Genomic DNA, 17,084 nt, shown 5'->3' on the forward strand with positions numbered 1-17,084 from the left:
TAATGCATGCTAGGCAAGAACTCTGATGATGTATGATGAGAAAATGTTTTTAAAGGTTGTAGAAAAAAATCCCACAGTAATAATTGATTAAAATAAAATTTAAATGTTTTCTTATCTAGAATTTCAGTGTTTGAGGAAAGCAAATTTAATTGAGATGAAATGGGTAGTAAAGGACTTTGAAGCTCTTTCTGGAATAACATTTGTGATTTCTAATGTTAATGATTGTTTCATCTAATTTATGTCATTTTTATAGTTGTATATATGTAAATTTATATTAAACACTTCAAAATCATTTTACTTATTTGTCTACACTTGAGGAACAGGGGGAGTGGTACAGGGGATTGGGATTGAATTGAGAGGAGCATTACCAGTGAGCTTTATCTCCAGCCCTTAATTTTCTTTTTGAAATAGATTCTCACTAAGTTGCTGAGGCTGGCCTTGAACTTGTGGTCTGCCAGCCGCAACCTTCTGAGTCTCTGGATTCGAGCCCTTTAAAAAATTCTGAGACAAGCTTGAATGATCTTTCAGCAGCATAATTATATGAGCAGTAAAAGAGGAAAGGTTCAAGACATGGAATGGGGGATACCCAAGAAAGGTAGCGTAGTGGTTTAGTCATGTCTTCTTGACTACCACCAGATGGCATCTCTGTCCCAGAATGGCTAGGTTCTGTCTAAAATCAGAGTGGAGCCAGGGTGTTGAGAGCCTGCCCACTGTGGGGGTACCATTGGGGAGGGGGATTGTAATCTTACACCTTTCCTCACCCTCTAGTGTAGAGGCTTTTGGAAATTGGAAGTTTCTAAGTCAGGGAATAAAGTACAGAAAGAACTAAATCCTTGTCTTTTGTCTCATTTGATAATTTTTATTGTTTTTCCTTTTTTTTTTTCTATACCTATAGTTCCTTCAGAAACAGGTAACATTTTTATAACATTCACTTTGTATTTTTGCATCTTGCTCTTATAATGCTTTTGTTTCTTGCCATAGAGAATAATGGAAATTTAATAGACTGACTTATAGCATGGATATAGTTTGCATGCAAATTCCCACAACTTATGATTAGAATATAGCCAATTGGTTTTTTTGAACTTTGCAGTAATCTGGTTTCAACATTGTGTTATTTAATATCATCAGTGTTTTTAAAAAACTAAAGAAAAAGCTGTTAACAAATGTCTAGTATTTTATTTTATAATTGTAAAATAAATCAGAGTTTGCACTAGTGGATATTGGTAACAGTGTAGAATGGAACACCAAGGCCTTTCTTCCTTCTAGCTCATGATACTGTGTTGGCCTTAAATAAGATACTTAACAACCAGAGTTTCTCTAGCAACTGCCACTGTCTCATTTTGTGCTGATGCTCCACTCTGGCCCATTTTTCCCTAAACCTTTCACTTATCTTTTAAAAAGGACCTACTTCGGGGGAAATTTTTAAAACCAAGGAACATATCCTTTATAGAATTATACTTTCATATTTTCCCTTCCCCCATTTCTAAGTTGTAGCATAATAGTAGTTGATTTCTTTATAAGATTGGTATTGTAAACAGAAGATTTTAAGATAAAAATGTAGAATTGAAAAAAACAAGTCACCTAATAATGGCCTCTTTTTTTTTTTTTTTTTTTTGGCAGGGGGTACTGGGGATTGAACCCAGGGTCGCTTAACCACTGAGCCACATCCCCAGCCCTTTTTTTGTTTATTTTTTTTTTTTTTTGTAATTTTTTTGGTAAATTTTTAATTTTTGGACAAGGTCTCACTGAGTTGCCGAGGCTGACTTTGAAGTCAGGGTCCTCTTGCCTCAGCCTCCCGAGCCACTGAAATTACAGGCCTGTGCTATCTCACCTAATGATGGCCTCTTGATACAACCTAAATTGTGGTCAACAGAGTAAAGCCTGGTTCATTAAGGTTTTAGACACTTGCTCCCATCCACATTGGCTCCCATCTGAGGACTGTATCCATGGGGAGCTCTCTACCAATGAGTGTTTTTTATTTTGAGATAAGGTCTTGCCAAGTTGCACAGGCCAGCCTTGAAGTTGCCATTCTCCTGTTCCTTCTGTATTTGTAAGTGTTGCCACCATGCTTGCCTGTCTGGGGATCCTTTCTTGATGTTGTTTAGAATCATATCATAAAAGTAGAATTAAACTATTCATTTTGTTTTGTGTGCTTGGATCTTTTCATTTGAAAACAGCTTTGCTCTGCTCAGTCCACAGTTTTTTTTAAATACTTCCCTCTCTCTTCCTTCCCCACCCCCCACACAGCAATCAGAAAAAGTCTATTTTGGTTTCATAAAACTCTAGCTGCTTTGAGCTTTAATTTCTGGAATTAAAAGCATTATCTTTTTATGCTGTTTCTAACTAAATAAATGCTTTATTCACTCGAACATAAACTTTTAAAAAACTAGTGTGGTTAAAGCATTAACAGGGTCCTATATACATTAATAGTCATGTTAACTGGTTTTACATTTTCCTATAGTCTAGTATTGTTTGTATTCTTGTGAAAATTAAAGAAATTTCAGGGTACTAATGAAGGTTATTATTTGCTGTTTCCTTGAAATATTTAATATTCTTGAAGATACACATGGGCAAATTTATTTTTACAAGGAATTCATACAACTTTAAGATGATGTAGTATAGGGCTTGATTCAGGCTAGTGTCAAATAAGGTTAGGTTTTTAGAGCCATGCCATCTCTGGCTTCCAACTGAAGATGGGGTGTTGGGAAAATAGTGTTTCCAAAGTGTAGTTGTTTTCCAGTGAATGTTTTGTCCAGTCCCCATCTGAGACCGGCTACTCTGGGGATCTCCCTCTGCACATTTTTGGCTTCAGTAATTGCTAGCAGCAATGACAATGCTGCTATGAAGATGGCAGCAAAGCCCATAGGTGCAATGATGATTTTAATCCCTGGTGTGTATGTACACACTCCTTTTCTTACCCATCCTTAGTTTGGAATGAGAGTTAGCTAATCTTGGAATGCCCTGCCTCAGTTGGCTTGCTCAATTTTTTAAATTTTGGCATCACCTTGATCATTAGGAAAAGACTATTATAGAAGCATTACCAAATCAAAAATCACTCTGGAATTGTTTCTTTAGAGGGAAAATTGGGTGCATTAGGCTGTTAAAGCATCCCCTCCTCTTCGGGAGAACTTTTAGTAAGGGTGAGGGCACAATGACTGGGGGCCTATTCTTTCCTGCAGAGCCACATCAGAATTATTACTGGTAGCTTGTGGTAGGTCCCACCTTATAGGTCTAAGTATTTAAATGCAAATGTATGTCTACAAAGCATTTCCTACCACTATTTAGCTTTTTAAGTTGGGCCCACTGTCAACTTTTTAACTTTTGCCAGACTGTAGTATGGTCAGCTGAACATATGGATGACACGCTGCTCTCACAAGGTAGTATTCCTCAGAAACACTAGCAGAGTATAATAGAAGAGGACACAAGTGAGAATACTTTAAAAGGAAGTGCAGGTAGGCCTGTCTGAATTTTCTGGAGACAGGTAACAGTATACAGCCTGAGCTTTATAATAAAGTGGTATCAGGAAAAGTGAATTCTAGGAAAGGAGGAGCCACTTAGAATAGTTAAATTTACTGTTGGCAAGAGTATGTTTGGATACCAACCTCTGCGTATACATGTGGATTTAGAAAATTAAAAAAAAAATGTCTATATGTATTTGACTGCAAGTACTCTGAAGGTATATTAGTTAGTAGCCATTAAACAAGAGATCTTAGTTTAAATAGATGGTGGGAATTTTATGTGTCACTTGAATTATCCTTAATATAATTTAAGGAATTATGTGAGTATATTAAAATGTTTCTTGGTTTAAAATTGAAGAAAATGCCTTTATTAAAAATCATTTGTGGTATTTACTGAATTGTTTGAAAGCACACTGACTGTTTAATGAATGTTATTTCTTTATCAGAAATTCACTTCCAAAATTTTTTTTAAAATCCTACATCTTTGTTCATAATTGATGCATATTAGTGTAGCCTGTTATCCAGTTGTATGATCTTTCAACCCAAACTATTCTTTACAGATGCTTTTACTGACTCTGCTATCAGTGCTAAAGTGAATGGTGAACACAAAGAGAAGGACCTGGAGCCCTGGGATGCAGGTGAACTCTCAACCAGCGAGGAACTGGAGGCTTTGGAAAACGATGTAGTAAGTAATATCTTTATTTGGTTATCAGACTGTGGTCAGTGTGGTATTCATTCATTCATCCTATCACTTATTTTTAATTTACATATGTTTTTATTATTGTAAAGAATATATTTGGAGCAGCTGTTGTTATGTAAATAGAGATTTTGTCCCAGGCAATAAATAAAGAATAAGGAAAAATGTTTATTTACCACCACTACTACTACTGCTACTATTACTACTACTACTTTTTCTTCTTGTACTACTACTATTTCTACTATTACTACTTCTACTTTACAGTGCTGGGGATTGAACCTAGTGACCCACGCATGCAAGGCGAGTGCTTTACCACTGAGCAATATCCTCAGCCTGTTTATTAATTTATTTGTGAGGGCTAAGCAGGGTATAATCTATTCTTGTGTTCATTTATTATTTCCTTATAATTAAAAGATAATAAGCAACTTACAGATTTAAAGTGGAAACCATGAGAAATGCCAGTGTGTTTTGCTTTGAACACCCTGCAGAATAAGGCAACATAAGGAGATGGTATCTTCATTGTCTGTTGACATTACCTAGAGATGAGGTGGAAGCTGAACATTTTAAGCTTCTTGTCTGAGGAAGAGAAAAGGTACTCATTATTAAGATAAATAATTAGGTTACATTATAATTAAAGTATTAAGTAAAATTTTTGGTCTTAAATTGGGATCATTCTCTGGCCATGTACTGAGGTACACTCCTATAATCATGGTTACTTGGCAGATTGAGGCAAGGAAGATTGCTGAATCAAGGCCAGCGTGGACAACATAGTGAGACCCTGTCTCAATATAATAAAAAGGGGCTGGGCTGTACCTCAGTGGTAGAGCACCCCTGGATCCAATCTCCAGTGCCACCACTGCGCGAGCGTGTGCACCCACACACCAAGATCATTCTCCATAAAAAAAGCCTATTTCTAAGATGCTTCTTGCAACATGTTATTTTTGCTTTTCTCTAGTACACCATCTACAAATCAAATGCTTAGCAGACTCTTATCTTTAGGATAAAAAGATTATAGAGATTATAGAGATAGAAAGTGTTGGCGAATGTTTTAAGACATAATAACTTAGTAATTATAACTAGGGCCTTTTAGTTATAAAGCCAGAAATTCACTAATATATTGTTAATTAATTTTCAAACTGGGGTGGGGGGAACACTGCCAATGACCTACATCCCCAGCCCTTTTTCATTTATTTGTTTTTTTTTGAAACAGGGTCTCATAAATTGCTGAAGCTAAATTTAAACTTTGCAATCCTTGCACCTCAGCTTCTTAAGTCTCTGGGATTACAGGCATATGCCACCATGCCCAGCTTAGTTTTCAAACTTTAAAGATTCATATATCTGAATATATCAGTTTTCAAGTAGGCATTACCTGACTTGTGTGGGGAATATGTGATGTGGATAATACATGCAAATAATTATATATGGGGATGTTTTTAGAAGTGTTCATCGAAAGGGTGGAGTATGTGGCTCAGTGGTAGACTGCTAGCTTGTGTGAGGCCCTGGGTTAAATCCCCACCTCCAAAAACAAAAGCAGTATTCATCCATCAGTAGAACAAATGAAATAGATTTATGTTGCTGCCACTCAGTATAAATATTATATATATTTTAAATGGTGTTGTGGTAGCCAAGATTAAAAGATAAAGCAAGTTGCAGAACAGTTAGATCCAATTTGAATTTTAAAGAAGAGCTGATCATATATGTATATAGAAGTCTGGAATTATACTTCAGAAATTGTTAGTAGTAGTTATCTATGCACCCTCGGATTGGAAGATACTTTTCACTGAATGTCTTTCTGTGTGGTGTGGATTTTTTTGTAGAATTTATATTAATTTGTATTTAAATAGTTATAAAGTCTCCATTGGTAATTGTGATTTCTGGATTTCTGGTACATACTTTAAGCCAAAGGAGTTACTTTCATGGTATAGTTACTTTGTTGTCTTATCAGGATTAACGTAGGAGGACCCAGGGTTGATTGGTGGATTTTAAGGCAAGCTTCAGTGTTGAAATTGGGATCAGTGTTCTTTTTCTTTTCTTTTAATTTTGTTTTTGGGTACCAGAACCTGAACTCAAGGGGCACTCGATCACTGAGCCACATCCCTAGCCCTATTTTGTATTTTATTAGAGACAGGGTCTCACTGATTTGCTTAGTGCTTCGATAAATTGCTGAGGCTGGCTTTGAACTTTCGATCCTCCTGCCTCTGCCTCCCAAGCCACTGGGATTATAGGTGTGTGTCACTGCGCCCAGCAGTGTTTCTTGGTTAAAGCTGGGTCTCTGGTTTTGACCAGTCTAGCTTTAAAAGAAGACTTGAAGGATTAAATAGATAAGTGATTAACCAGGCATTAGTATTATCAGTGAGTATTCTTATAGCATTTGCCCCAGTTGGTTGATTCTTACAGTTTAAATAATACAACCTAGCTTCTAAGAATAGTAGTTTCCTGTAGTTCCTTTATGGAACTGAAGAGTTATCTACACAGAAGTTGTAAGTTAGGGCATCTAGACTCAGAATCGCTCTTTTTGAGATCGAACATCTGCTAATGGCAAAACCAGTTCTTAAACCCAGATCTTATGATTTTTGTCTTCTGATGGCCTCATATCACACTTCCTTTGAGCATTCGAATATAGAAGGGGAGGATGGCTGGGGTCTAGTACTGTGGTCCCACTTTAAAGTCATCATGAAGTGGGGAAAACTTTGTCATCTTCCTTCTTTTCCCCCATCACTGGAAATATTTTTGTCTGTCAAAAAGACCTTTTTTCCTTCACATACTTATGATTCATGATCTCAGGAAGTTTCTGGTAAATCTAAGTGTTTCTGTCTTACAGAAAGGTAGCTGTTAAGAGGGTAAGGAAAGGACAGAACCGTGATCAGAAAGCTCTGATTTTATGAAGTAACTAGTATATTCTAAACTTTTTGAATATCATCTCAAATGATTCTATAGTTACTTACCTGTTTGAGGGGCTGATGTGGAAGAAAAATTTTTCCTTAAAATATTTTGAGAGGAAAGTTTTGCTTATTTTTTGATTTGCTAGATTTAACTAGGATAGTATTACTGTAAATGTTTTAAAACTGAATTAAAGAAGATAAATATTTTATTACTGTAAAAAATGAGCTTCATTTTCTTCTAGTCTAATGGATGGGATCCCAATGATATGTTTCGATATAATGAAGAAAATTATGGAGTAGTGTCTACATATGATAGCAGTTTATCTTCATATACGTAAGTTTAAAGAGTTTGCTTTTATTTTAGTACATTTACTTGTCTTTGATGTTCATAAAATTGTGTGGAATAAATGTTGAATTTTAAGTTAAACAAATGTGTCAAAGAATTGTTCTACCTAGATCTATAAATTTCTATTAAAACAGACAATAAATGTAGTTTCCCAATACCTACTTATTTTTATGTTTAAAATAAATTTGTTTTCAAGTTGTAAAATACTGCATTGAAAGGGTAGAGGTTTGATGAATAGTTCTTGAAATACTGAATGTTCTTCCCTATAAAAAGGTAACAGGAAAAAAATTCAGATTTTTGATTTAAAAATTAACAAGCACCATACTTTTACAGTTTTCTAGTATACCAGATTAAACTTTCTGAATAGTTGATTATGACAGGTATATAAACTATTCCTTTAAAATCACTTTGCTTTTCTTTTCCTTATGTTTTAGGGTACCCTTAGAAAGGGATAACTCAGAAGAATTTTTAAAACGGGAAGCAAGGGCAAACCAGTTAGCAGAAGAAATTGAATCAAGTGCTCAGTACAAAGCTCGGGTGGCCCTGGAAAATGATGATAGAAGCGAGGAAGAAAAATATACAGCAGTTCAGAGAAATTCCAGTGAACGTGAGGGGCACAGCATAAACACTAGGTATTTAAAGGAAATCATGATGCAGTATTTTGGATACACAACTCAAGGTCTGTGTGAGAAGGTGTATTATTATATTTCCTTTTTTTTTTTTTTTAATGAGCTTAGGTTGAGAATGCAAGTGGAATTGGTATAACAGATTTTGTTAGAGAAAAGGTTATGGTAATCTCGGAAAATGTATTTTGAGAGTCAGCTCTGTGGAACCAAAGTGTTGAGTATATGATGAAGAGCAAGCCAAGGTCTTAGAGAGCTTGCTAAAGAGTAATTAATAGGACAATATGATTCACTAGATTAAAGGTGTGTTTAGAGTATTAGGAACATCCAAGGTGAAGAGGAGCTAGAATTAATTGTGTTTTAAGAAAGCCTCACTGAGGAGACTTTTTGTGATAGGATAATAGAGTCTGTTTACCACTCAGAGAGGAGTATGAGAAAAGATTTCTCACCTGGTGAAAAGACACATGCACGCAGAAACACAGCCCTGTGAGACAACCAGCCAGCTCAGGAAAGGGCTAGTTGTTTCCTGTGTCAATGATCCATGTTGTGAGTGTAGTGGTGGCGGGTGGTGACAGGAACTGAGATAGTGAAAGGACTTTGTGTACAAGCGAAAGAGCATCTTGAAAGCAGGTGCTGGTGTGAACAAATCCCAAGGAGAACAGCTGTGACAACTTGGTAACCAACTAGACCAAAGTTTGTGATATAAAGCTTAGAAAAATCAAGGGGGATTTATTGAGATTTTATTTGATTAACTAACTGAGTTGATGGTTGTACTGATAATGAAGATAGGAAAGATGAAGCAAGTTTGAAGGGAGAAACAACTTTATTCATGCAGTTTGTTGAATTTGAGGGGCTTGTGTGTCTATTTATTCAGGAGCACCCACTGCATACCTGGTAGATTCCTATTGTCAAGGCACTCACAGCTTAGGTGGTACATTTGGATAAGTTCATTGAGATGTGTGGAGTCTGGAACTGGCACTGTGGATTTGAGATTGATCAGCATTGCTGATACTGAAGGAACACACACACAAAACACACACACACACACACAAAAAAAACACACACAAAGAACAAGCAGACTATGTAGATCTCAGAGAAAGTAAAGTTGAAAAGCCAAGGACCCCCAAAAAAGCTTTAAGTCAGCCACAGAGAGATTAAATAGGGTGAAAATGACCATATGTCTATTAAACTTTGGGCTTGGAGGAGAATCTGAGGGAAGGATGAGGCTAGAAGCTAGACTCAGGGTAAGATGGAAGAACAGGGAATTGAAGTGGTTTGGTTTAGTGTTGAACATTTTTATAACAAATATTCCCTTTACCTAAATTACTTTTTAGACATGTTTCAGGATAAAATGATTTAGAGGATCTCTCATTTTCAGGGAAAATAAATATATTCCTCCTGGACAAAGAAATAGAGAAGTCATATCCTGGGGAAGTGGGAGACAGAATTCACCGCGTATGGGCCAGCCTGGATCGGGCGCCATGCCATCAAGATCCACTTCTCACACTTCAGATTTCAACCCGAATTCTGGTTCAGACCAAAGAGTAGTTAATGGAGGCAAGTATTTTGGCCAAATTTATCAATGTCATTCATCAAATATATAGTTTTCATACAAACTAAAAATGAGTTTACACAATTGATAGGAATGTGCATACTAATAATGATTTTTGTGGAGTAGTTTTTTGCTTCAGAATTACTTAAAACTTGATTTTGTGAATATTAGATTAGAAACATTATATATAAGTCTTTGGCATATATAGTATTCAGTATGACAAAACATTCATCATATACTAAGATAAAGTTCTAAGTTTGCTTCTGACATTCACTTGGGGAAAAAAAAATCCCATATGTAAAGAAATTGGAAACTTTGGGTAGGTTCTCAATTTTAAAAACACTGGATAATAAAATTATTTATAGTTTATATGGAAAATCCTAATATATATTCAATATACTTAGTGGTTAATAAAGAAAGGAGTTGTAATTTGTAATACAAGACATGACTAAGAGTCATGTGAAGAAATTAATGAGAAAAATACAATAAAAACAACTCTTAAGTCCTTAAGGGTAGATGTTACAGTTTAGCATCTTAAATAAAAGAAACCTGAGTCTTTAGCAGGAAGGTATTTTTTTTCACTATTCTAAATCTAGATTGAAGATAGCTCATAGATTATAGATGATTTATAGAATTCTGAGGATTCAGCATACCTGTAAATGGTATGGGAATAAGGTAATTAGTAACAACAGTAGTCTTACTAAGGGAGTAGAGTGGACATTCAATTTTAGGCATTTGAATTTATAAAATTAGATCAAAATTAGAGAACACTAAGTTTCCAATTTCATTTTCTTTTTATTAAGTCTTTTTTCCAGAATTCCTCTCCAGATGAACACAGTCTTGAGTATTTTCTATATTTAGTGTTGGGGATGAAAATTTCTTTGCTCATTGAGTAAAGATTTTTAGTTGTTCATAAACAGAATTTTCAAAGTAAAAAGACCTGAAGGGGGCTGGGAAATGTATAATACTCAAGTGCGTGGAGCCCTCTGGAGAGGAGACCTGGAACTATTTTCTAAGGGTAAGGTAAGTGCTCTGCAATGGTAAATGTCAGTGTATTTTGGCCTGTGCATATCTATCAGGATCAATTTATTTGGTGATGACTGCTTTGTAGTTGCACTATTTATTAAGCAGTCTCTTAGATAAGTATTTTAACGGCATAAGTTATTTGGAAGGTTCCCCCTTTTCTAGTTTAATGAGATATGGAGACTTATTTTGAAAGAGCAAATTTGATACCTTTATTATTCTTGTGATTCTACAAAATAGAATTAATATTTTATTTCTACTTAAATATGGGACTTGATTTCTAATGAGACTTCAAACTGAACGTTAGATTCAGATATAAACTTAATGAAAATCATAGATGATTGTAAGAAACCAGCTCTGTAAATGGGATATAATAGCTGGTGTTTATTTTTACTGTTTCTGAGCTAAAACTAATATAGTAAGCAATCTTATTCCTGACTAAGAATTATTGTGTTTTATTGTGTGAAGTTATCTATTGTATGTATATTCCTTTTAACAGTTGTTTAAAGAGAAACAGTAATAGAAGCAGAATTACTAGACAAAGTCTTAACTGTCTTCTTCAATAGTATGTGTAGATCCTAATTAACCCTTTGGGAACGTGTATTCATTTAAACAGACTTAATTTTAAGGAGGTTAAAATAAAATGTGAATTTATGTCAGTTAAGTTATGCTAAAACTTATCAAAAACAAATAACTGTCCTCAAAGGGTTAAAATGTACAAGAAATCATTTTTGTCATTTTACTTTTTTTTCTGTTTACTTTTTTCCCTCATTTTTTTCTTTAGTTTTTATACTTTCCTTCATATCATTTGTTCTGTCAGGTGTTCCCTGGCCATCGCCTTGCCCATCTCCTTCCTCTCGCCCACCTTCTCGCTACCAGTCAGGTCCCAACTCTCTTCCACCTCGGGCAGCCACCCCTACACGGCCGCCCTCCAGGCCCCCCTCGCGGCCATCCAGACCCCCGTCTCACCCCTCTGCTCATGGTTCTCCAGCTCCTGTCTCTACTATGCCTAAACGCATGTCTTCAGAAGGTACAATACCACAATTTGTTCATGTTTTTGTTTGTCTTTGTTTAACTCCTATGTGAGTTTATAATTACAAAATAGTTTCCTCTTCATTATTTAATAACCTATAATTTCCGTGTTTTAACTTTAGTTTATTAAAACTATTCTATTAACCTTTTGTTCAGTAGAAATTTGATAAATGCTCTGTGAAGCTATGAACAATCCTGCATTGTAAGAAAGGGGGTTTAATCTGCCTAGTAATTATGCTTCTGCACAGCTCCAGAAAGATCTGCCCAGGGCCTCTTTCTCCTGATTGATACTGGATGTAGTGGTTAATAGTGAACAGTGAACTTTCTCCACTTAGTCTTGGACTTAACTGAATAACCTGTCATTTTATAATAGCTCCTTGGCCAAAATGCCAGTGAACCTTCCTATTGGCCATAGGCAGGAATTGTGTTTTAGGGATCCTTTTTTAGCATGACATTCCTTGTAGCTTCCTTTGTCTGTGGACCCTCAGATTATAATACAGACTGTGTTTTTCTTAGAGCACCTGAAGAATTCTAAACTTAACTGAGTAATTTTTAAAATTAGTTTTGCAGTATTATACTGTACAAGGCTATTTTTAAGTGAGAAGAGGCCTTGATATCAATGAAATTATTGATAAAACACAGGTATGAATTGGAATCTTTAGGGATTTTTTTTGTTCTTGTCAAAAATAAGAAAATCCTGTAATTCTTATTTAGTATTCGATGCTAAACCCACTACAGTTACATATCAGATATTTGCATATGTTGTAGAAGGGTAACATTCTAATTTAAAAATCAGTGCATAAATTTAAAGTCCTGCTTTCTAAATGATAATGTCCTTTTGATATTCAGAATATTTGTGTTAAAATTTTAATCAGACTTGTTCATTAAAATCACAAATTGATATTGCTATGTTGGGACTAATAAACTTTTCTATGTAAATTGCTTCTCTGGAGAAACTGTGGTGACTGTTTTTAAATAAATTGTTGTCACCCTAGTAGGGAGATCATTAGACCTTGACCAAAACAGCTCACATTCAACAGCCAGTTTCACAGATTTTCAAGCTGACATGCTTTCTCAAAAGTACTTCTAATAGTGGAGTTAAGTTCTGTTGAAGTATGCATTGCAGTCCATTGTTTTAATAGAAGTTTATATAATGAGAAAGTATTAGATAAAATATTATCATTGATGAGTTGTGAATGTCATTATTACATTAAGATGTAAGAACTGTTTATGGAATAGCTTTTCATATAGAAATGTACCTTCTGCATTTTTCAGGGATGCTGTATAATCTCCAGTGGAAAGTTTATATCATTGGCATTCTTTTAAAGATCATATTCATGTTTTAATACCTATTGGGGACACACATTAATTTGATGTTTTAAAGAGTTTGACAGCTAGGTTTGATTAAGAGGTCTTGACTTTGACCCTAAGAATGTATTTTGTGAATGTTCTCATTGTCAGACTTGTGATGAGAGCAGCTCTACCCATTAGTTTTCACCTGATGGTTTGGTCTAATGTGCATTAGACAGCTTTAGAAAGACAAATCCCTAATGGGGTGGCAGAACCAGTGATGTAGAATTTTAACAATTCACATAGTGAAATTTCTTCCCCAAGTGTCACCTATTCTGGACGTTCAAGTCATGCTTTGTAGAATTTTCAGCTCATATAGCCTGCTAACTGCTTATAGGTAAGGACTTTTTAAAGCCATTAGTTATAAAATTGATGATCATGGCAGAAGAGTTAAGATAAACTAACATTTTTGAGAAATATAAGAAGGGTATATACATGTATTTCAGAGTACAGGGGGATCTGGGGATGGCTAATCTTAAAAAAAAATTTTGGGGGGGGAGGGGACTGGACACAGCTCAATAGTAGAGTGCTTGTTGACATGTATGAGGCCCTGGGTTTGATATATACAGACCACCAAAAAAAAAAATTTAAAATACTTTTTTTCTAATTTTGGAAGTAGTATATGTAAAAATTATTTCATTGTGTAACTGTACCTTCAGTTAACATTTTATTATAGTTCTTTATTTTTATATGCCTCCAACTGATGGACTTAGAGTAAATAGATTGCTAAAATTCTCTTATTAGTTATGACATCTTATTGTTTGATTTCTTACCACCAACTTCATCTCTCTCTTAGAAAATAAAGGGAAATGGCATTTATTTATAAACTCTGGCATTTTACAGAATACTTCTTTAGTAGTATGACCAATAATAAATATGTTATGGGTCTTCCCCCACCCACAACCTTTTATTTTTTAATCAAGGAAGAACTATTGAGTGAGTGAGTGAGGAGAGAGAGAGGTGGGGGGGAGGGAGGGAGGGAGAGTGAGTGTGAGTGTGTGTGTGTGTGTGTGTGTGTGTGTGTGTTTAGCAGAAATGTAGTACTGATGGACATTGCATATGATATTTATGTCATGTTCACTGTTCCTTTCTTAGGGCCTCCAAGGATGTCCCCAAAGGCCCAGCGACACCCTCGAAATCACAGAGTTTCTGCTGGGAGGGGCTCTATATCTAGTGGCCTAGAATTTGTATCCCACAATCCACCAAGTGAAGCAGCTACTCCTCCAGTGGCAAGGACTAGTCCTGCAGGGGGAACATGGTCATCAGTGGTCAGTGGTGGTAGGTATCACTTGGCTTAGGACATTGACAGTGTTCTTTTTGTAATTATGTAAGGTATAAAAAGGGTGGAGGTAAATCTCTGTTTGAGGAAGTGTGTGTGTATGGATGTGAGAGTGTGTGCGTGTGTATATACATATAAAGTATATATAGTATAAATAGTGAACTAGCCAGGATTTGGGAAAACTACATTTTGTTTTTCTGGGATCATTATCATAAAGTTAGAATAAATCATGCAAGCATCCAAATTTTAGTTTTCTCAATGAGTAAAATCATTCTTGTCTAGTATGCTTTATGGGTTTGTGATATAATTCCTATGAGGTTCATAAATATGAACATAGTTGGTAGCTAGCAAGTGCCACTCTAATATAAGGCAAATACAGTTCATAGCACTATTTTGAAGGGACTGTATTTCCCATCTTTTTGGCATATTTGTTTGTTGATTTGTTCTACACACATTTATTGGGGCTTACATAGAGTGTGTTTCTATAGCATCTGTCCATGGCACTAATTCCCAACTTTATTTCCTTTATTAGGAATGTCAAACACAAATGAAAGACCAAACTTTTACCTGTGACTAGCCTGAGGAATATGTTGATAGCAGCCATCTAAGTGTAAAAAAATTAAACTTTTGACAGAAGTTAAAAAGTAGGCTACCTTGTTGATCAATCCTTAATGTTTTGCCCCCATAACGACTATAGAGTTAGAGCATTTAATGATGGCTTTTGGAAGTGGGGGAGGGGTGGTGCTGGGGATTGAACCCAGGGCCTTGTGCATTGGAAGCAAGCACTTTACCAACTAAGCTAAATCCCCAGCCCCGGCTTTTCTTTTTTGTTCTTTATCCTTACAATAAATAGTCTTGAAACTTAAAAACAAAACACCCAGCACTATTAAATATCTATGTTCAGTTGATAATACTCTCTGATCAGTTTCATACAATGTGCACTCATACAGTTGTACTATGAATTCCTTCAATTAATTTAAGATAATAAGAAAACATTTTAAAAATCATCTTCAGCTTAATATTAATACTTTGGCATTACTCAGATGGTTTGGAAATGAATTTTGAGAGGACTATCATTTAGAGGCAAGAGCATAAAAACAGTTGTTAGATATACACCCAGACTGGGGCTGGAGTTGGGGCTGTAGCTCAATGGTACAGCACTTGCCTAGCATGCATGAGGCACTGGGTTCAATCCTCAGCTTCACATAAAAATAAACAAATAAAATAAAGGCATTCTGTCCATCTACAACTACAAAAAATAAAAATAAAAAAAGAAACGATATATACCCAGACTAACATTATAAGTTTGTTTATTTATAAAAATTAGAAAAAATGACAATTGTTGAATGTTTCCTTTCATAATCCTTGTTTCTTCAATAAAAGAAAAATGAAAGTGAGGTAAATTGAAGCATTTTTTTCAAAACCTAGGAAATCATAATGTCAACCCCACATTTGTACTATTTTCTTGTGTTATCTAACCCTTTTGGCTAAATTGGGTCCTGATTTCCTTAGTTATTGCCCAGTGGATTTTGATATTTCAAGAAAGAGCACACGGGATGCGCTACAAAGTGCTGGGTGGTGTTTCAGTGTATCAAAGAGGCAAGAATAGGCCTCTTGGGTATATCCCACATTTTTAAAAGTACAAAATATTGCAATCCATCTTTCTTAGAAAAAAAGAAAAAAACCCCAGCAAGTTGCATTTATCTTGCCATAGGAATCTAATATCTAACTTGACTCAAAAAAGTTAATATGTTTAGTTAGGGAGGAAACCACAGTTGTACTTAGGTATTAGTAATGGCTTTCTTTCTTTAGACATTTGTGTTTTCAGTAGCCACCACTATTCCTGAGACTAGAAAAGAAAACAGGGTGGTTGGGAAAGAGTGGGAACTGAGTGACTGTTCTACCTAGATCTCAAAACAAGCCTTTTTGAGGAAATGTCAGATGAGCTGAGAACATAATGAATAACTTTTTCCTTGTTTCTAGTTCCAAGATTATCTCCCAAAACTCACAGACCCAGGTCTCCCAGACAGAACAGTATTGGAAATACTCCCAGTGGGCCAGTGCTTGCTTCTCCCCAAGCTGGTATCATTCCAGCTGAAGCTGTTGCCATGCCTATTCCAGCTGCATCTCCTACACCTGCCAGTCCTGCATCCAACAGAGCTGTGACCCCATCGATGGAAGGTATGTGGGGTGAGGTGGGGGGGCTTCCAAGGTTAACAGAAAAATTCTGTGTTGTCATAGCTATGTGTCTTGAATACACATTTAAAATTTTAAGTAAATTAAGTTTGTTGTTTACATATTACCACTAGTTTCTTGTATGTTATTCTTTAATATCTAGTGTCCTGAAGGCTAACATTCCTTGGGTGCTGAATACCTATCTAAATATAATTAGTGTTGTTTCACATGATGTCTGCAAGGAACTAAAACCTCTGTTCAGGTGAAACTATTTTTTCCAAAAACATTTCTAATTTCTGAATTCTTTTTGAAAAATTGTTTTCTAGCTAAAGATTCCAGGCTTCAAGATCAGAGGCAGAACTCTCCAGCAGGGAATAAAGAAAATGTTAAGCCCAATGAAACATCACCTAACTTTTCAAAAGCTGAAAACAAAGGTTAGAGTTTTAAGTTTTTAAACATAATTGTGGAAATAGGGAAGAGCATGTCTAATTCATGCCCAGTAGAGTACTTATGTTTGTATACTTCTTGGTATTGCATACACATGAATGCTTACTTTGGTAAATGCCAGAATTAATATTTGAAATTGTTTTTCTTTTGATGACAGATCTTATTTTCATTTCTGACATCACATATGAAAAGAACTTAAAGTTAGAGTTGAAAAATAAAT

At 35.4% G+C, this 17,084-nt stretch overlaps 1 protein-coding gene across 7 annotated transcripts in view; it reads left to right on the top strand.

Annotated features, from left to right (window-relative positions):
• The window catches only part of ATXN2 (ataxin 2), a 107,955-nt gene that overhangs the window by 59,621 nt on the left and 31,250 nt on the right, over positions 1-17,084 (top strand). For 3 of the 7 annotated variants that reach the window (XM_081283389.1, XM_081283386.1, XM_081283391.1), the window contains exons 6-14: positions 896-910; positions 4,019-4,143; positions 7,280-7,371; positions 7,818-8,015; positions 9,385-9,563; positions 11,402-11,611; positions 14,059-14,241; positions 16,226-16,423; positions 16,744-16,851. In XM_081283389.1, coding sequence (XP_081139515.1) covers positions 896-910; positions 4,019-4,143; positions 7,280-7,371; positions 7,818-8,015; positions 9,385-9,563; positions 11,402-11,611; positions 14,059-14,241; positions 16,226-16,423; positions 16,744-16,851 — 1,308 coding nt within the window. Of the gene's footprint in view, positions 1-895; positions 911-4,018; positions 4,144-4,643; positions 4,748-7,279; positions 7,372-7,817; positions 8,016-9,384; positions 9,564-11,401; positions 11,612-14,058; positions 14,242-16,225; positions 16,424-16,743; positions 16,852-17,084 lie in introns of those variants that run through there. The other 4 variants (XM_081283390.1, XM_081283387.1, XM_081283388.1 and 1 more) reach the window with 2 other exon arrangements.

This window comes from Spermophilus citellus (genome assembly GCF_964194105.1).
Source record: "Spermophilus citellus genome assembly, chromosome: 3".
In the NCBI taxonomy this organism is placed as follows: Eukaryota; Metazoa; Chordata; class Mammalia; order Rodentia; family Sciuridae; genus Spermophilus; species Spermophilus citellus.